Source organism: Macrobrachium nipponense, chromosome 6 (assembly GCF_015104395.2).
Source record: "Macrobrachium nipponense isolate FS-2020 chromosome 6, ASM1510439v2, whole genome shotgun sequence".
Classification (NCBI taxonomy): Eukaryota; Metazoa; Arthropoda; class Malacostraca; order Decapoda; family Palaemonidae; genus Macrobrachium; species Macrobrachium nipponense.
In genome coordinates this window covers 20,664,969-20,685,910 of record NC_061108.1, presented here as the reverse complement: position 1 = coordinate 20,685,910, position 20,942 = coordinate 20,664,969, and the positions used below count along the sequence as shown (strand labels likewise).

General features: G+C 38.2%; 2 protein-coding genes across 2 annotated transcripts in view; one reads left to right on the top strand and one right to left on the bottom strand.

Moving 5' to 3' along the window:
* Nucleotides 1-20,942, bottom strand: part of LOC135216390 (sodium/hydrogen exchanger 9B2-like) — a gene marked incomplete in the record, with an annotated part of 345,785 nt that overhangs the window by 64,364 nt on the left and 260,479 nt on the right.
* The window catches only part of LOC135216391 (phytanoyl-CoA dioxygenase, peroxisomal-like), a gene marked incomplete at its 5' end in the record, with an annotated part of 48,202 nt that overhangs the window by 18,911 nt on the left and 8,349 nt on the right, over nucleotides 1-20,942 (top strand). Inside the window, 3 exon segments of the mRNA XM_064251669.1 lie at nucleotides 1,295-1,431; nucleotides 7,293-7,419; nucleotides 8,002-8,136. Of these exon segments, the coding sequence (XP_064107739.1) occupies nucleotides 1,295-1,431; nucleotides 7,293-7,419; nucleotides 8,002-8,136 (399 nt within the window).

Sequence of the window (20,942 nt, the reverse complement as noted above, 5' to 3'; positions counted from 1 at the left end):
GGATTTTGGAACTGAAGCTTGCTCTATAAATATACAAGCACAGTTTATTTCCAAGGAAAACACAAACTTAAAAATATACAGCATACAAAAGAACTGTAATTTGCACACTCATATACTTTTGTGTCATTAAAACTCTTGTATCGTGTGATCGTGAAAATTTCATCCGAAAAATGATTTACGTAATCATATACATTTTGTATAGTGTGATATGTATTTACTAGGCTAGGGTTTCTATGCTTATCTTGGTTTTGGCAGATACCACTGATAATGCACCTACTTCCGGTTATCAGTGCCGATATATACCTAACAGAGGTGCCATTAACTGGTTATCAGTGCCAAGAAGCCCCGAAAATGGCCAATTTATGGTTATCAGTGATTTTTGCTTATCATAAAGACATTTGAACAGAACCCTTGTCGATAACCAGCTACTGCCTGTACTGACAGTCTAATCGAGAAACAACTGTTTGCCAGTATCAGTTACCATAACCAAGACACGCTAATTAAGGGTGCATTACAGTTGTTAACTTATTAAAAATGTGCTAATTTTGAATAGTGACTGACATAAATAAAAGTAAAATAACTCTTTATGTACCCTTCATGCAATGGAGAAGAAAGTGTTATGAAAATATGCCACAAAATTTATGGTTGTAGTTAGGCTGAAGAAACAATGCATGACACAATATGTTTAGGGTAGTCTACCCAATAATTGTTATTTCAATAAGTAAAAGTAACAGTATAATGTATCAGAATTCTTAGGTGGCATAATTTTGAAGGTAGTACTGTGTGACTATACACACCATATAGAGTTTTTAAGAATACTGTAAGAATGTACATATTTCAAAAATGTTGTTAAAAAGCTCCACAGTTGTACATATGTTATAATTAAATATACATATATAGTAAGTATATGTATTGTATATACAGTGGAAGAGGCACAGTGGAAAAAATGCAGAAGTTACTGTTATAATTATAAATGCATATATACATAGTTACTTTATATACTACTATGGATCTTTGAACCATAAAAATAAAAGAATGACTAGTGTTCTGTTGGGGATGTACTACTTCAAAATCTCAAAGTTCCACATAATAAAGTGCTGGATAATAATGGATGCCTTAAACTTATATGATTTATTGGAACAACATGCAAAGCATTAACTTGAAAATTGTAAATAACAAAGCCATTGGACTTGTACATAGTTGGAATGAAGGAAGGTAAGTTTAAGGCATTACCAATTAATCCTTGTGATATATTTGGAAAGAATATGATCCTGAACAGAATCCCATTTAACAGGTTCTAGACTATGTTGAATGTTTTACTGGTCCCAACATCATGGCTATGCACACCATGCTGATTAACAAACCACCAGATCCAGGTACTCGCACTTCACGACATCCTCTCCACCAGGATTTACACTACTTCCCATTCAGGTGTAGTAACAGAATATCTGGTGTCTTTTCTTTTGCATTTGACAATATTGGGGGATTAGTTATTATCCAGAATTTTTATATGAAAATTTGTGTTGCTTGGATATGTGCAAATCACATTTGTTCCAAGTGCAAAAACTTTGTGAGCATAAAGTTTGCCGTTGCATAGTAGAGTATCACTTTAAAAGTAACTTAACTAGGTCTCCAATTGACATAGTTTCTCGTTTTAAGTATTTTTCCATTATGGAAAAAAGACAACTATAAATTTGAAATTATCCATTACAATCTATTAAAAGTAGTAAGAGTATGTTCTCTTCTTGGTAGTGGCACCCTGCTCACTTTTAACAGTCATCTTTCAGCTGTACTCTGTGGTGACACTGTTTGTATAAGCTGTTTCTTCACTATGGTATCAATCTCTTCCCATTTACATAGATTTTGGAGGCTTTTAGATTATCATATAATTTTCTAATCAAATATAGTGTAAATCTGAGATGGTAGTACTTTAATGTTTTTATTCATTTACTTGTCATTACTTATGCTCATCGTAGCTTACGTCAGCAGAAATACTTTATGGAGTGATGGCGTGAAGTATTTGTAAAATTAACAGATACCAAAAAAATGTCTGAGTTTTTAAGGATATTTGTTCAGAGTTAAGCTCCTTGATCTTTATGTGTGCAGTATTAATGATACCATGCTGGTGTTAGGTACTGCAATTTTGCCTGAAAATTGAAATGCCCTCATTTGAATTTATATTAAGTGGGCATGGGCAAGTCTGATTTAGGTGAACATCAAAGCCATTTCTCAAGTTACTTTATTTCCCAGTATACTCTGAAATAATCTTCTTCAGTATAGTGTTAGGAATGGAATATAGAGAGTTTAGGCCAAAGGTCAAGGGCTGGGACCTATGAGGTCATTCAGCGCTGGAAAGAAATTTGAGCATAGGTAGGTTTGAAAGGTATAATAGGAGGAAAACCTTGTAGTTGCACTAGAAACCATTGTTAGGAGAGGTGGGAGAGTAAAATGGAAGAGAGATTTGAATAGACTTACAGTAGGAATGAAAAGGGTTGCAGGTAGAGACTGAATGGATGCTGCAAAGAACCTTTAGCAATGCTTACAGTGCACCTTGTTAAGTGCACTGACAGCACTACCCCCCTACAGGAAATAGTTAGATTTTGTTGCTCATGTGGTTTGGCAGGTACTAGCACAGCACAGTAATGCTATGGTTAGGCCCCATACTTCAGTGGTTGAATGTACTTGCTGTTAACTACTTTGTATTTAGTTATTTTTTTTATTTATTTATTCTGGTAGGTACTAATACTTTTTAATTTTTTTTTTTACCTTCTCAGTTACAGGAACATGTTATGTGGAAACTTGTTATAGAAGTATTGTTTCACCATGGTTCATAAAAATATCTGCAGGAATTTGTGTTTAATGACTGATAAATTATTAGTATACTCTAATTAGACCTTGGAAAACATTATATTGAAGGTGGTTATGTCTAGACTCTAAACTTTCTATCTTAATTGATTGTCACCACTAATTTGTACTGTACCTCCTTTTATATTATTTTTCATCTTGCTATCCACCCTCTCCTAACAATTATAGTGCAGTTGCAAAGTTAACTTTTCAAACCTACTTGCTTTCAAGTTCCTTTTCAGTACTGAATGGCCTCATAGGTCCCAGTGCTTGGCCTTTGGCCTCAACTCTATATTCAGTTTAATTCTTTGAAACTACTGAATGTTACCAACTAAACTGTGATAGATGTTACTATCATGGCATCTTCCTGTATGTCTACATAATACAAGGAAAGATTCTGGATCATCTGTGTTTGGAGGTGTTAATTTAGTTTTCTTTCTTTCTTGTATTTTCATTGTGCTGTTACTGCCTAATTTCTCTTGTAGGCCATTACTATTGGAGTTTCTCCTATATTAGAGTGTATATTGACACTGGATTTCTTGTGTTGTCTGATAGCTAATTCTGGAACAGAAACCAGCACTAGCACCTTTTCTGGGATTGAATAAGCCTGTAAAGGAGTGACTGGTTGTGTTGCTGCTACTTTCATTATATGTATACATTTCTACAATAAGGTTTTCTTTTAGTTTAACATCTTGCATGGAACTGACAGTGAATTGGCTTTTCATTTGTAAATGTATTTATAGCACTACCACTAATGATACCTCATCACCTTAACATCTTGCCATCTTTTCAAGTGGAGTCACCATCTGTCACCTTGGTGAGTTCCTTCCAGGTATCGATCTGTCACTTTCTTGTTGAGTTCTCTCCAGGTATCCAGAGTGCCTGCAGGAATAAATTTGAATAGAGCATTCTATTTGAGAGAAAAATCTGTTTGGCTAGTTAAAAAATTCTAACAACTCAAGAAGAGACCTCATTAAACAAAAAAAAAAAAGAAACAATTTCAGTTGGCACCAAAGCCTATTTCAAAGAACCTTTTATATGCAGTGCTTTGACGGGGGTATTGCAAAAGCTGTGAAGACTTTAATTACTTTACTGGTAATGCATTCCTTTTGACGGTAAAATGATATTCCCCGGTTTGTGCCTGTGGTATTTGGAACTGTTGGGATGAAGCTAGACTCAAAAGAGTCTCCTGCCATGAGGAGAAACAATAGAATGAATATCTGGCTTTAGATAATCAGCAGCATATTTCTGATGTGAAGTACTGACATAATGAACTGGAACACTGTTGGATGAGCAGCATTTGTGTGTATATGCCAGCACATATTCAGACACCATTCTGTCATCACATACTCAGAGGTTTTGAGGAAACCCCAAAAAGAATTGGTTTGGATTTCAGGAAAGTCTTCTTTTTCATTCTTTGTGGTGTGGAAGTGCTTTGTTTGTCTATTTGCATTCTACATATGCTTCTCTGCTGCAGTAAAAGTAATCTGATGTAGACTTAGTGCTCATTTTGTAGTGTATGTGACGTTTTAACAGCTTCAACATGAAGACTTAGTGCCGAGTCAGGTTGTCCGTATTTTACTGAACTTCCTAACAAAGTTCTTTTTATTATCTTTGGAGTTATAGCTTATTTAAATATTACTGATTTTTTTTCACAAAAGTTGCAATTTTGTATGGAGGTTGTCCACCAACTTTCTTTGGCAAAATCTGACTAAAATGGAAGGCATCCCTCAAGACTTAACTCTTACAAGGTCATTAGATCTGTGATTAGCTGGAGCAGGAAGACAAAACACTAACCAGGCTTCTGCCATTAGGTGTGTTGAAGACTGAAAACATTGTTGACCTCTGGATAGTGAGAACTATGATTAGTGTGCAGTTCAAGTGATGGAGCATTACCTTTCACTCACATATCAAGATTCATTGAGAGCACTAGCTTTTTTTTTCTTTAATACTAAAGTGGTCTCCTAATATTCAGCAGATGAATTCTCTCGTGTCTAGTTTGCAAGATTAATATTTACATGGAGAAATAATACTGAATCTATGAAACTAGCAGAAACAGAACCAGTGTAAGGTAACCAAATTAGCTCCAGCTCAGCACAGGAAACCGCAACCCATCTGGGACTGGTGGTAAAGAATACTCTGTCTCGGTACTAAGAAATATGATTACGCAAACCTAATTTAGCAGGAAAAAAAAACTTAGTCATTTAGGTTTCAGTGCTTACTTTCCTATCCAAGGAGGGGTATTGCTCTGGATAATGCATAGAGACTTATGGTAAAGCCTTAATTGAGAGTGCTCTCACGAGGAAATTACCAGCTACTCCATGTCATTGGCATCCTACAACAAATTATTTGCCATTCTATGGCTTTGATAATTAAGTCAGGTTGCTGGAGGAGAAGCAGGATATTTAGGAGGTTCAGGTGGCTTCTTAAAATTCTTCAGTTGCCTTAGTCATCCCAAAGGCTGGAATAGGATAAAGGCCCAGTACCAGTTTGGAATTCCTCTCTATGTTTTTCACTGCAGACTACCATCTAAATTTACACATTTTTGGGTTGTATTTAGTTGTATTAAAGAAAGTGTTGCACTAATAAGGGGTTCAGGTCAAGAGTATTATCTATTCAAATCTTCAGTAGATTATTGGCGATGGTTCCTTTGCTGAGAAAAATGTCCAACTTGTCAGTTTCTTCATTACCCTCAGTCCTTCCTTCCTTCCTTCAGTGTACATATGGAGCTATAAGGGTCTCACCTTGGGTATTTTCTATAGTCTCTTAGTGGATGGACGTAGCAGCTTTGAGTTCTGTTCCATGTCAATTACTCTTATATAGTAGTCAAGTTCCTGTCTAGTTAATGAGAGTATATTATCCTTTGTCCTTAATATACATGCTCTTTTCAATCCTAGAATTATCAGGATGATCCATATGGTCTCCATAAGCTACTCAGGGACATTGGCAGCTCAAATTTTACCCTCCCAAGTTGGGATGCAAGCTAAATAGTATGTGTAATAGGATTGCAAAATGAAAGCAGTTGAAGAGTAAAATAAATTTTTTATTTTTTACAAAATACATTACTTGTAATGAAGTTCCCGCCTCCCAACCCTGCTGTTTTAACACATTATGGACAACATGAAAGAATGAGGCTACTGCTTGACTGGAATCTGGGCGTTTTATTTTTATTTCTTTTTTTATTTAGTGGGACCTATTTATTTGTTCTGAAGTCTGAATGTGGGCTAAGTGTCAGTAATGGAATTGTACAGTTCAACCTCTTAAATCCAAGAACCTTTGGACCAGGTCACTGCCAGACCACAGAAAATCCAAGAATAGAATACACGCCTGAAAAATTAAGCCCCTAGGTAAACAGTCTTGCAAGCTAATTATAAGTAGACTAGTACAAATAGCCTAGTTGCTTACTTGGCGCACTACTACTTGGCTAAGTTCTGGCACCACTTATTATCATCATTTTATTATTCATATTTTGTCACTTGATCATTTCATAACTTCATACTGTATAATTTTCTTTAAAATAGTGTACATTACTTTATTTAACTCATTTAGCCTACATTCCCAAGCTAGCCTAACTATAGGCTGACTACTTTTCTCAGAATCTGCAGAATCCTACAGTTGACTCGAGTCTCCTAATTTTATTACTTCATAATTGCTAGTATAGATAAAGATTTATGTTTGCATTTCTTACCTGTATCATCATCTGATCTCTTGGGTGGCACATCGGATGGGTAAATATACAACTGTATGAAAGAAATGAGGTCTTTCAAGCACACTAAGAGTAAGGAATCCATGTGTTGCTAAGTGTCTCATTGTTTTGATCAAAAGTTTTGACTTTATAGTGCTTTCTCAAGTGGAATCTTTAAAAAATATATTTATGCATTTAAATTTACTATTGAAAACTTATTTGATTTTGCACATTTTCATTACTAACAATTATTTTCATAAGAACAAAAGATATTGGATAATTTTTGCTGTTAGGAAGTTATAAACAATATGTGGCGCCGTCCTTGTGACTTCTCGACGAACTAATGGCAGCCGATTCAAAATACAGCCAATCCATGGGAGTTCCTGGACCACAGAATACTGGTTTTTAGAGGTTCGACTGTATAAGAAAATCGGTATTACAAGAATATAACATAATTGTAATGGGTCCCTGTACTTAACACCAGTTAGTTATAGTATTCAAATTTGGAAGGGGAAGTACTGTACTTTGTCACTCACCCTAATATATATTGCTTTTTGCATCAAGAGAATATAATAGATTTTCTTCTAAATGCATTTTTATTGGTGATAAATTATCATGAGCATTTCATATTTCTACCGGTTTCATGTGTGAATTGTATTTTTTGTATGCTGTAAAGTATCATACTTTTATGCCTACTTGTAGCATGCAAATATAATGTCATTTTATGAAAACATGATAGCATTTTGCTTTCTTCTTCCTTCAGACCCGCAAACAGAATTGTATGTGCCTGGACAGCTATGGAGAAGATAAACAATGACAATGGGTGCCTCTTTGTCCTCCCAGGTTCTCATAAAGGAAAGCTTGAACAACACGAGTACCCAGAATGGGAGGTAACAGCACAATGTTTCTTTTACTTGTTAAAATAAATTACTACAGTAATGCATAAAATTGGAGATCTAAGGTCATAGTTTTCCTTGTTTACGTAAACGACTGATGTTAAATACCTTGTTGTTTTCTCTGGATGGGGTTTACAAAACTTGGGAAGGCTGCAAGATGGAAATTATTTTCTTGCGGTCATATGTAGAAAATTTTCATAAATATCTGTAGATCTGAGTACAAAGGTGATATGATTTCATTGACACTGCATGACACTTATTAAGCCATTGACAAGGATTAAATATTGGTTGTGTCCATTTCCTGCAATAAACAGGGCTAACATGCTGACATTTTGAGTACCATAACTGTATAACCTGAGCTTTTAAAGGGTAATTTTACTCCACAAGCTGTTAATTGACTAGTTAAAAATTGCATCTCCAAATATTGTACTTTTAGGTACAAAGACAAATAGTACCTAGTTTAGATTTCTACTGAAGTTAGTGGTTGGTGTTTTATGGATTACTGAAATTCAAGAGTTATAGTTTTCTTTTGGTATTTTAAATTCATTGAAATGGGTGTATTACTTGCTTTCACAGGATGGGGTAAACAAGATGTACCATGGAGTTCGTGGTTTTGATGATGAGCCCAAAGCTATGTTATGCATGGAAAAAGGCGATACAGTTTTCTTCCACCCTATCCTGCTACATGGCTCGGGAGATAATCGTACACAGGTAAAAAGTAGTAACCAAATTCAAAATTCTTTTATATTTCAGAGGAATAACTATGTGCATTGTATGTTTTTAAAGCATCTTAGAGTTTTTGGTCCAGATCTTTGATACTTAGTTCTCTCTCTTATGCAGAGAAATCTTAAATTTACAGTTGATATGGATTGTAAAATTACAATGTGGAAGTGTCCATTTAACTTCTTTATTTGGATGATCTGTTTTTACTTTTTTGAATTTCAAGCATTGAATTTTTAAAGATATACATTCATATATATATATTTTAGTAACACCCAATTAACTTAAAAAGCTATTGAAACTCAGGTGATACTTAAACTGATTTTAAGTCCATTTTGGCATATTTATTTATAATCCCAGGAAGGTGGTTATATGCCCTAAGAATGTGAGGAAGTGTTGATACAGTGTAACTAAAAATTGCTGTATAAAATGCACATTTCAAAGGTTTTCACAAGTCAATCAGACTTTTTAATTTTAATTCAAAATGATTAATAAGTGGTAGACAATTAACCAGCGTGTCACTGCTTGGCCATATTAGCTATATCACTTTCATTCCAGCTGAGCAGTCTGGCTGTAGTGGATATGAATATAAGAAGTCTAAATGCTTTTTAAAAACTAGGTGAAAGTGAGAATCTGCATGTACATATGCTTGTAATATTTGACTTTTTGGCGGCCTATTTCTGATACAAAAATTAGTAGGTCAAACTTCCTGTAGTAACTTAGAAAACTGGGATTTAGACCAATCTGTACAGTTGCATACTCTTATACAAGTCGTAATCAACAAAACATATCTCTTTTTAATTGATATAATTGTTTAGTTATATCTATATAATCATCATGCACTTGTGTGCATTCTAATATACTATATAGTAATTAGCTTTGAAGTAAAAATTTTATTCTGAAATTACCATATAAGATGGTTAAAGTCTCTTGCTTCTCTCATCAGTTGACTCCACTGCAGTTTCACTAACCCCTCCCTACTAACATTGTAGGTGGTTTGTGTGTAGGTAATAAATAATATTTACATGTTAACTTTTTGTTATTACGGGAGCTTTAATAAAATTAAAGTACAAAAAATTTACATTCCATTGTAGTAATTTGTTAAAATATCCACAGGATTGTAAGAATCGTAGCAAAATATTGCTCATACATAGAACAAACTTTCAGTCATTAAGATAATCTTGCGCCAGCTGGAAACGGTTAAAACTAAAAGATTGTAAAGCAAGAAATCTGCGGCATCTGGCAACTCATAGGTGTACGAGGTTGAAGTTAGTCATGAAATAGCCTTAGCCCTAGATTGCAATAGCCTGACAAAGGAGGAATGACTAGCTGAACTTCCCTTAGTACGATCTGAAGCTATCCTGGCTACCACAGTGGACCACCAGTCCAACCAGGACAGAGATTTGAAGATGGTAGAAGCAGCATCCTCCATAGCCAAGGCCCTGATCCAGGGTCAAACCAGGCTTAAGACAGATCACGTCCGAATTAAGGTGATACGGCATCAGTTGAACCACATTGGTGGAATAACACTTCCTATGCTGAAACCAAGAGGTTAAACACGCTGCAAGATCTGAGCATGCCCCGTCCATTAGGAAAGACTAACAAGAATTTGGGAGGAGTTGGTGAAAAGTCTTAACGCATGCAGCTTGGGGTGAAGTCTAGGTACACATGCCCTTAATCGGAGCCTTATCTCGACAATGGACTGAAACAAGGACAGGAGACCGATGGTGGGATGGAGGGCTATCGCTTCCATGGCCACATACATGTACTCGTAAGGGAGAGACAGCGAAGCACTCCTCTCACTCGCAGAAGATGACGCCACAAAGTCCAGAATTCTCCTTTTCACTCGAGGAGGAGGTGGAGAAGCAGAGGGAGATGGTGGAGATGAGTGCTGTCTGCCTTTACAATGTCTCTTGCTAGATGGAGGTGAGGAAGAATCAATCCTTCAATGATGCTTCTTACCAGAGAGAGCAGGGTACCTCTCTCGAAAAGAGTCCAGCCTCTCGACCATATCTTGAAACACCATCTCCAATGGCTCAGCGAGAGGTTGTTATGCTGTCATAGGAGAAGGTGGAGATGTCGTCACAACAACAGGAGGCAGAGACGCCACCGCAGCTGACGTCTCCCAAACCGCCATCTTGTTTGATTCAGAATCTGAAATAAAGCAGAAAGTGTAGCCTCCTCCCTCTTGGGAAGGACATAATATCCCATGGGAGAGGGGGCTACATTAAACAATCTCATCATGTCCAGGGGCGAGGCCTGGTCACAGGTGGCGGGGATCTCCTCGAGTTGCAGCTTCTATTCCCAAGAACTCATTTAGAAGATGTGATTAACTGGCTGTGAGCAGATACCAAAGATAGGCTAGTGCATCAGGCAGTATCTAAATCGGAGGCTCATTCTCATCCTCCTACTCCCCCTCTGCAATGGCTGACAAGTCAGTCTCCTGTCAAGTTGACGAGGTGTTCAACTACTGGAGAGCCTCTCGGGCTGCTTCTCTGTCAAAGTCCCTTCATCCCTTCAATCTCGCCCCTACAAGGCTGGGAGGGAATCTAGAGGAAGGGGCAGAGGGAGTCATGGGTTAAGTGGGTGCCTCTCCCTCCCCATTGCCATGGGAAGGGGGATGCCTGGCGGGCCATTGGGCCAAATGGCAGTTGCATGGAGTGGAGAAGTGGGTAGAAGATGCATTCAGGAGTATATCTACTACCCTTTGACTTCTCTCCCCCCCCTCTCAGACAGGACCCTTCTCAATTGGACTTATGCTCAAGGCTCTCCAAAGTACTTGGCTCTTCGGGAGGAAGTGTTGAAAATGCTGGGCAAGGTTGCGGTGGAAGAAGTACACTGCCCTTCACCGGGGTGTTTCATTTGGATTTTCCTTGTTCCAAAGGCTACAGGCAATTTGAGACCAGTGATAGATTTTTACACACTGAATCACTTTGTAAAGAAGACAAGGTTCAGAATGGAGACGCCTCTGACAGTTTTGGCAGCAATAAGAGACAACGACTTCTTGCTGTCAATAGATTTGAGGGATGCTTATTATCAGATTCCAGTCCACCCTGCGTCCAGGAAGTTCCTTTGCTTCAGCCTGAGAGAGCAAGTCTTCCAGTTTACGGTCCTTTGCTTCTGATTGACTATGGCCCCTCAGGTGTTGACAAGGGTGTTTGCCCTAGTCTCGAAGTGTGCTCATGCTCAAGGGATTCGCCTGTTGAGATACCTCAACAACTGGCTGGTCTTGGCAAGCTCCAGGAAGAAACTACTTCAAGACAGGGATTGCCTTCTTCAGTTTTGTTGGGATCTAGGCATAGTAGTAAACCTGGAGAAGTCCAATCTGGTACCCAGCCAGAAAGCGCTCTATCTGGGTATGGATATAGATATTGCTGCGTCAAATGTTTTTCCGTTGGACCAGAGGTTGAAAAAGTTTAGTTCAGGGGCATGTTCATTCCTGTCACAGACCTGGAGAAGCTGATCCCTCATAGTCACCTTCACCTTCACTCTCTACAGTGGAGACTGAAGGAATTCTGGCCCCCAGTGGGAGATTCCCCTTTCCAGAGAGTTCCTCTGTCAGAAGAGGTAAGAAAAGACCTTTGTTGGTCTTTTTGAATCCCACGGGGGGAGTCCCTCTGTGTTCACTCCCTCCAGACTTAGTACTCATGTTTTTGGATGCCTCCCTCTAAGATTAGGGTGCTCATTTGGAAGATCTCCTTGCCTCAGGTGTTTGGAATGTGGAGGACAAGCTGCTTCACATCAACATTTTGAAGTTGGAAGCAGCTTTCCTAGGTCAGCGGGCGAGGGTAGAGGGACATTCCATTGTGCTGATGTCAGCAACACCACAGTGGTCGCCTATGTGAACAAACAGGGGCCTGGTGTCTTATCAACTCTTTGTTGACAATCGAGATGCACCAATGGGCGATTGACAACTGTGGAGCTCTCCACCAGGTACATTCCAGGCAAGAGGAATATGGTGGCAGACAAGCCGAGTCGTCTGAATCAGATCCTTGGCACGAAGTAGTCTTGGTATCAGGACATGGCGAACAGGCTTTTTTTACATCTGGGAAATGCCTAGACTAGACATCTTTGCCACTCGCTTCAACAGGAAGTTGGAGGTTTAATGGTCCTAGATCCACTTGCTAAATCCTTGTGACAATCTCGAGGTGTATGCCTCCCCTCCGTTCTCCCTAATCCGTCAAATTCTGAACAGAGTAATAAGTTCTTGAAATCTCAGGATGACTTTGGTGGCACCTCTGTGTCCTCTAGCGGAGTAGTTCCTGTACCCTCTGTTCCTTCTGTCAGAAGTTCCAAGAGAAATTCCCCCATGGCAACGGCTCCTTTGCCAACCTCGTGGAAAGGTTTCACTAGTCAGTCGAGTCCCTGTCTCTTCATGGCTGGAGACTTAATGATCTCCTCTGAGTGAGAAGTTTTTCTTGAAAGGCTGGGGGGCCAGATGTCAGGCTATCTCAGGAAATCTTTGTCAGCAGTTTACCAGGGGACAGGCAGTCTACTGTGATTGGTGTCATCGACGGGGTTCCTCTCTACTCGGAGCTTCTGTTCAGTGGATAGCGGATTTTCTGATCTTCCTCAGGGTTGAGAAAGGTCTTTCTGTTTCTGCTGTCACAAGGCTACAGAGTGGCCTTGGGCTTGATTTTGTGCCTGAAAGGTGTGGACATTTCTTCATCCTGGGAAATCTCCTTGTTGTTCAGGAGTTTCAAACAGTACTGTTCACCAAGAGAACTCAATCTCCTATGTGGGATCTTTCTCTCGTCCTGAGAAGTCTCACTCAAGCTCCTTTTGAGCCCCTATGTCGGTCATCAGACCGGGATCCAACTCTAAAAGAGTTTTCCTGTTAGCCTTGGCTTCTTCAAAAAGAGTTAGGAGCTTCATGGCTTAAGTTATGATGTTGAAACACACCAGGGGTTGGGGGTCTATGGCCTTCGAATTTGTCCCGGAATCCGTGGCTAAAACCCAAAATCCCTCTGTGCTTGAGGACATATATGCCTTGTTTTCTATTCCCTAACTGTATGACTTTGTGGACAATAATCCACAGGACTTGTTTCCTAAGACCTAGGTGCCGTAGACTTTTTGTTAGCATAGGCTGGTCAAGAAGGGAAGTGTCCAAGAACACTATTTCATTCTGGTTATGTGAGACAAACAGGCTTACTCTTCACATACTAGTTCTGTCACAAAGTCTGTGCAGGCTAGAGCACATGGCATCAGAAGTATAAGTTCCTCTCTGGCATTTAAGAAGAAATTGTCTGTTCATAGAATTTTGAGCGCTGATTCTTGGTATGTCAATCCACATTCTCTTCCTTTTACTTAAAGGAAGTTGCCGACAGTTCCTTAGACACTTTTTCCTTGGGTATGGTGGTGGCTGCCCAACAAGTTTTGTAACTCACCCAGTGCCCATGGCAGGACAGTTTGTATCTTACCTAAGATGATTTTGCGGAAGAGAAAATGAGCGAGTTGGCTGGCCTCTTTCTTTCTCTTTTTTCCCTTTCTTCTTCCTACAGGCGGGTCAAAAAATAGTCATGTCATATGCTGGAACTGGTCTGTTACAGGTGAGTACAGTGGTCATACTGATGGTGGTTTTGTATTGTTACTATACAATAGACAAATCTGCTATTCAGTAGCAAACACTACTACTCCCTCTAGCAAGGGGAGTGAGGAGTGGTGATAAACCCCTGTGGCTTGCATGGTTTGTTGCTTGAACAGGCAGAGTTTTCTTTATCTTCCTGGAATACAATGGATCTGGTCATATATCATCGTGTTTCAACCTAGATGGCCAAGTTTTTAGATATTGGATTGTCTATTCTCTCACGGGCTTGAACCCCCTTCTTTTGAACAAGTTGTTTTAGGAAGGGCAGTTCAGTCTAGCCGTCCCCCTCTTTTCTTGGGTTGGGAGAGAGAGTGTGAAGCGTCATGGGGTTCTATGCCTGGTCGGTGACCAGGTTCCACCTCGTATACATATGAGTTGCCAGATGCCACTGATTCCTTGCTTTATAATCTTTGATTGAGTTTCCAGCTGGCACAAGAGATTACCTCAGGTTTGTTAGCTAAGAAAAATACAAATTGATTTGATTAAAAAATTTGTCATTTTTGTCAATGTCAGTAATAAAATGCTTTTGTTACTACAGAAATGTTAACCATTGCCTTTAATATAAGATTCTTAAGGCTGAGCTGGAGCAGTTTTTTTGGAGGCGAGTTGAAGGAATACCCCTCCCTTGTTCTGTGTCACCGTTCACTTTTTTCTTCTCCACCAAGAGAAGTAGCAAGAGACAATGCTCACTCTCTTCCTAGCTTTGGGTGGTGAGTGCATTTGGGCGAGTCAATTTTTTCCCCTTGATTCTTGCATCGTGGTTTCTTGCCTTGCTTTTGTTTTTTCTACAATGGGGGAAGGAACATGGCCAAACCACAGTGGGGGAAGAAACATGGTCAGACCATTGCTAAGTGTGGCTTCCTTGTGGACAATTTGTCTCCTGTAATGGTAGACCATTAACTGCTTGCATTAAGGAGTGTACTAGCTGGTCTTCTGGGCATTTTCTTGCATCAAGCAGTGTACTGGCCAGTCTTCTGGGCAGTGGGAGAAGTTTGGTAAGAGCAAGAAGGATAAGAACCATTTGCTGGCTTCTCTGAGGGGTGCCGGGGAGAGTTATGCTCCCTCTGCTCTTTTCTTTCTTCCTCTTCTATTCCAGAAATTACAGTAATTCCTCAAAGAGGAAACTTGAAAGAATTACTCCACCCCTGTGGTGAACCAAATAGTATTGCAGTTACCTCTAGTACAGTCTAGGAGCTGTACCGAAGATTTCAAGTGTTGGGCATTGCTAGGTCTATCAGGGGTACCAAGCCTTTCTGGATTTTTGTCTAACTGCATGTCATCTTGCAGCCCAGTAACATCTGCTATGACAAGTTTCCAGATCTACATTTCAGTGATGTCATCTCGACTAACAACAGCTCTCCCAACACCTTTCTAATGGTATATAAAGATGTATATTGTTTGTTTGCATGGTGTTTTTATGTTGCATGGAATCAGTGGTTATTAAGCAATGGGACCAACGGCTTTAAGTGACTTCTGAACCATGTCGAGAGTGAACTTCTATCACCAGAAATACACGTCTCTGACCCCTCAGTGGAATGGCCGAGAATCGAACTCACGGCCACTGAAGTGGCAGGCCAAGACCAAACTGATCATGCCACTGAGGTGCTATAATAATGTATACTTTGCTTTGTTAGTATGGTACCTTTGATTCTAAACAATACATTTTATCGAAAACATTATTACATACATAATTAAAGTGGATTAAATTAACTTTGATATAAATGATGTATACTTTGTGTATTATTGATTCTAAACAATGCATTTTATCGAAAACATTATTACATACGTAATTAAAGTGGATTAAATTAACTTTGATATAAATGTATACTTTGTGTATTATAGCACCTATGATTTGACAGAGGATGTTAAAACCCTTAAAATGCATTTTTTTTTGTTCGAATTTTGTCTTTCAGCATTTTTAATAGGTATTTTCTATAAACAGCTTCGCTGCATTATCAATATATAACATTCTCTATAAATTGTCTGTAATATGTATAAGATTGTATATTTTACTCAATTTGTGAAGGTGGTACTGCATGGTTTTGAAAATGTTCCCAATGAAGTTCCACAAGTGCACTACTTCCATATTCAATATGAGTTAGATCAAAATGTTTCCTATACTTGAAATAACAATTTATCATCTTGTCATTTTGACCTTGGCAAATTACTAGATTAGAATTAGTCATTTGCTATGGCCCGACCTCACCTGGCCATAACCTTTTTTTTCAAATGCTTAAACATTAAAAGTGCATTTTGACGAAAAACTTTTTCTTCATAGATGAATAAATTGCATACGTATTGTTGTATACAAATAAATATGTATTGAACCCGATTAGTATTTATATATCTGGTGAAATTCGGATGAAGGTTACAGTTTTGCACATAATTATACTGAAAGTGACTTGAGATTCAAAGTTTCATATATAACCTGAATTTCACCAGATATACAATACACAGCCTACTAATCGAGTACAATATGCATTAGTAGTATACACCATGCGTAAAAAAATTTATTCATCTACAAAGAAGTAAGTTTTTCTATCAAAATATATTTTCAAGTTTGAAAAAAAAAAAAAAAAAAAACTTTACAGCCAGGTCAGGTTGGGCCATAGCAAATGAGACTATTTTAAATCTAATCAAAATGACTAGATGATAAATTGTTATTTCAAATGCAGAAAACATTTTGATTTATGTCATATGGAACATGAAAGTAGCACACTTATGGAACCTCATTGGGATCATTTTCAAAACTGTCCAGTACCACCTTCACAATTTGAGTAAAATATACATTATTATTATACACCCTTATACAGACAATTTATAGAGAATTATATATTAATACAGTTACCATCCGAGTTACGACCTAGATCCATTCCGACCAAAAGGTCGTATGTCAGAATGGTCGTTAGTCGAAAATACCAGCCAAAATGGCCGACACGTGGATTATAAGTACTCGGTTAAAGTGGACGATTATACTGTACTCGAGGACATATGATATGAATGTGTTGCATTTTTAAGTAACTTTTTCTGTTGAATAATATTATTGTGCATATACAAGCTGTTTATTTATCATTTTTATGCCTTTTAGTTTCACTTTTATAATTTTATCATACTTTTCTGTTGAATAATATTATTGTACATATGTATATACAAGCTGTTTATTTATAATTTTTATGCCTTTTAGTTTCACTTTTATCATACTTTTTCTGTTGAATAATATTACTGTTGTACTATACGTACAAGCTGTTTATGTGTTTATCATTTTTATGCCTTTTAGTTTCACTGTTATCATTTTATCATAGAGATATTTTTAATATTATACTGTAGGTGCAATGTATTTAGCTTTTTTTTTCAGTTGCTTAGTTGATATACTACGTACATACATATTAATATAATATGGTTTTAGAAATAAAATATTACTGCAGTTGAATTTATGATACAAAAATACAAATGAAGATCAAAATACGAAAATAGAAAAGTTACAGTTCAAAAATAGAACATACAGCTGTAGTACAAAATAGAAAATACATATGCATGTAAAAAAATAAGCAAAACAACACTCAAAATTAATGTTCACTGGTGCTTGGTTCGACGTCATCAACACTTTCTTCATACGCACGGTCGAAAGAAAGATCAGCTGTTAAGTCAGGCGAGGCAGGGGATAGGGAAGGGGTGGTTACTGCGCTGGCCGATGTAGGGGAGGGGGTGGCTTCGATGCTGGATGAGGCGGGCTTTTGTGTTCGTTTGACAAACATGCTACAATGTCTAGACAGTGAGTGAGGTGGTTGGGATGAGTCTGTCTGGGATGCTGTGCTGCCGGCGCCGTCGTAACTGTCATACCGCGCCACACGCACTACGCTACCGCGCTGCCAAACAGTAAACGCCGCCAAATATAAAAAAATAGACCCCTGTCGGACACTGTCGTAAGTACGGGTGGACGTAACTCGCGCAGGTCGTAACTCGGATGGTAACTGTAATAGTTTAAAGAGTCCACCAAGGCACATTTCTAGACCCATAGGGCTCATTTAGGGATTGTTCTTAAATGTAAGGAGAGTGTGAGAGCCGGGGAAGTTAAAATTGAAGTTGGTTGTAAAAGATGAAAGAGATTGGATCATAATTGTGCTTTTTGAGAAATACTTTGGGGAAAAAATATAAACTTTCATCATAGTAATAAGGTTTAACTAAAAATCATAATAGTAATGTTACTTTAATTAATTTCTATAACTACTCGGCCTCAGATCAATGAGAAACCTATGACTTTTTTGCACTGCCAAACCTGAGTTTAAGGCTGTAGTTTTTTTTACTGAAAATTTGTGTATTATGCTAGAGATTATTCAGAAAAACATGAATTTTCAGTGTTTTAGCAGTTTGTCATTAGAAAAGGTAATTTTATCTACTTTAATTTCATGTATAATAATGTTTTCAATAAAATGTAGTTTAGAAGTATATATGAACAGTCAAAATGTAAAAAAATAAAACTAATTTGGGGGTTTATTTGCCCCTCTCAAAATTTTGTTAAGGTCTCTTGACATCAGTTTTTTTGGTAATACTAGGGACATAAGACATTGATGAAGGATTTATTTGGTTAAAAACTTATACTGGTTAGATCGACCCTTAGGATTCCCTTCCTTTATGGAGTTTAAATTGGGAACCCTTTTCGAACCATACCACCATCACTAATTAAGATACAACATATTATACACCATTATATAGAAGACCTATTACTTTAATAGTGCAGTGAAAATGTTCTCAGAAAATTTCTATTTAAAAAGTTACAAGACTAAATTTGGAAAAAATGCATTTTCAGAGTTTTAACATCAACCTTTGTTGAAATAATAGGTACTATAATAACAAAGCAAAGCATAAATCATTATATACCATTAAAGAGGTAATTTTATCTTTTAATTGTGTATAAAATAATGTTCTTGATAAAATGTTTAGTTTAGGGAGTGTAACGCAAATAAAACAAAATTGTAATTTCAGGGTTTTTTTTGTTTTTTTTTTTTGCCCCTTAAAAATTTTGCTAGGGCCCCTGGACAGGTTTTTTATTTTTATTTGGGTAATACTAGGGACCTATCAGAACACATTGATGAGGGAATTATTTAGTTACAAATTTTCCCCAGTTCGACCCTTAGATTCCCTTCCTAATATGTTGGCTCCTTGCAACTCTTGTCAAATCTCTTTGACAGAGTTTAAGGTGTGTCTCAAGAAGAATGGCTGTGCTGAGCATCTGATATCCAAGAAGAAACATTGCTCATCACCTTCTTAGTCTAATTGTGCCTCTTCTTCATCTTCTGTTTTACCAGTGGATGAAGAAGGATTTCATTGACTCTCCTAGGAAGAAGTATTGCAAGCATTCTTCAGGCCATCGCTCCTCATCTACAGCTGATACTTGGCTGTCCAAGCATGTCTACATTCTTGGCCTACTTGGTACATGACACAAGAATCTAATGTTTAACAAGTTCTTAGGAAGGCTGTTAAGGCTCAAGTTAACAAGCATGCTGATTTCATTCTTAGCCAAGTGAATTCTCTTATCTCTGGGATGGACAATTCACTCCATTCCAGTAGATCCTTTAGTTACTTCCTTCACCATTGCCTCGGCATAGACACTTCTGCAACCTCCAAGGTTTCCTTACAGCCAATTAAGGTAATTCAGACCTGGTTTGTTTAGGTGCAGGTGTTATTACCATTAGACCAAATTAAAGCAACAACAGTGGCTCAGATCTCTTCCACTTCATGGGCAACATTGAAGAAAGTACTGCCTTCTTTACGTTGTTAGTATCTCAGGTGGTAAGACTATTTCTTACATGGCTCACTTAACGGCTAATGTGTGGGCTAATTTGCTACTAAAAAGAAGAGGAGCTGCTCTTTCTAAAGTGTTTCAAAATTTGTCAGTATGGATTCCACTCTAAGTCTTATGGACTGGGGATATCTTATGATGCATCTCTTCTTCAAGGAACAGCTTCACACTGTAGCTGACAAGAGTATAGCAGACAATAATGCTCGTCTTGTACATAGAGCTGTCATGGAATTGTCTGGCCATTCTCGTGCTGGCACTAACAAACCAAGACTTCAATCTTTTCTTTTTACATGTCATCTCTGAGAGTCATCTAAGAGACTAAAGAGTTCAGCAATAACGCACATAGGTTATCAAAATTCATCACTTCAAACCAAGACGACTTCTCACAGGCGGCCCTTTAAGCCCCACTCTTACAGGCCTGGAAGAGGAGGCAGAGGCAGAGTTAGAGGAGGTAGACGATCAAGTGGGTGCCCTCCCCACTCACTGCCATGAGTGGGGAGGATGCCTGGTGAGCCATTGGATAGCTTGGCAGCAGTACAGTGGAGGCCTAGGTAGTAATGTTCTACTATGGGTGGGATATCTACTACCCTTAGAGTTTCCTCCTCCCCTCTGCAAGCCTCACTTCACCATTCAACATGTGCTTCAGGATTGCCAAAGCTTCTAGCTCTCCAAGAGGAAGTGTGAATTAGGTGATGATAAAGGGGGGCTGTGGAGGCAGTTAAAGACCTTTCTCCAGGTTTCTACGGCTACATCTTTCTGGTTCCCAAAGCAACAGGTGATTGGAGACTGGTAATAGACATGTCGACTCAGCCTTTTCATTGGGAAGACATAATTGAAGGTGGAAACCACACACAGTCCTAGCAGTTGTCAAGAACTACTTTCATGCTCATGATAGACTGAAGGATGGATACTTCCTGATTCCAATCATCCAGGAATTCTTCGCTTCAACCTTGAGACAGAAAGTCTACTAATTAAAGGTTCTTTGTTTCAGATCATCAACAGCTCCACAGGTGTTTTCAAGTGTTCACTGTATTCTCAACCTGTGCTCATTCTCATGGGATAAACATCTTGAAATACCTTCTCCAATCTTGCTGTGGTTTAGGCATAGTGATAAATCTGGAAAAGTTAAATCTTTTGCCCAGTCAAAGGATCCTTTACCTGGGCATGCCCATAGACATGACAGCTGCTAAGGTGTTTCCATCAGATTAACCCTCTTGCGCCGACTGGACGTATTTTACGTCAACATTTTTTGTCTCCCGTGTGCCGACTGGACGTATTTTACGTCAACTTACAAAATTTTTTTCCTAAAACTTTTGAATCACGCACCTTGTGGGATGCTGGGAGTTCACGGATCAAGGTGTTGTTTTGTTTACAATCTTTATGCAGGTGCGCAAGCGCGAATTTCTTTCT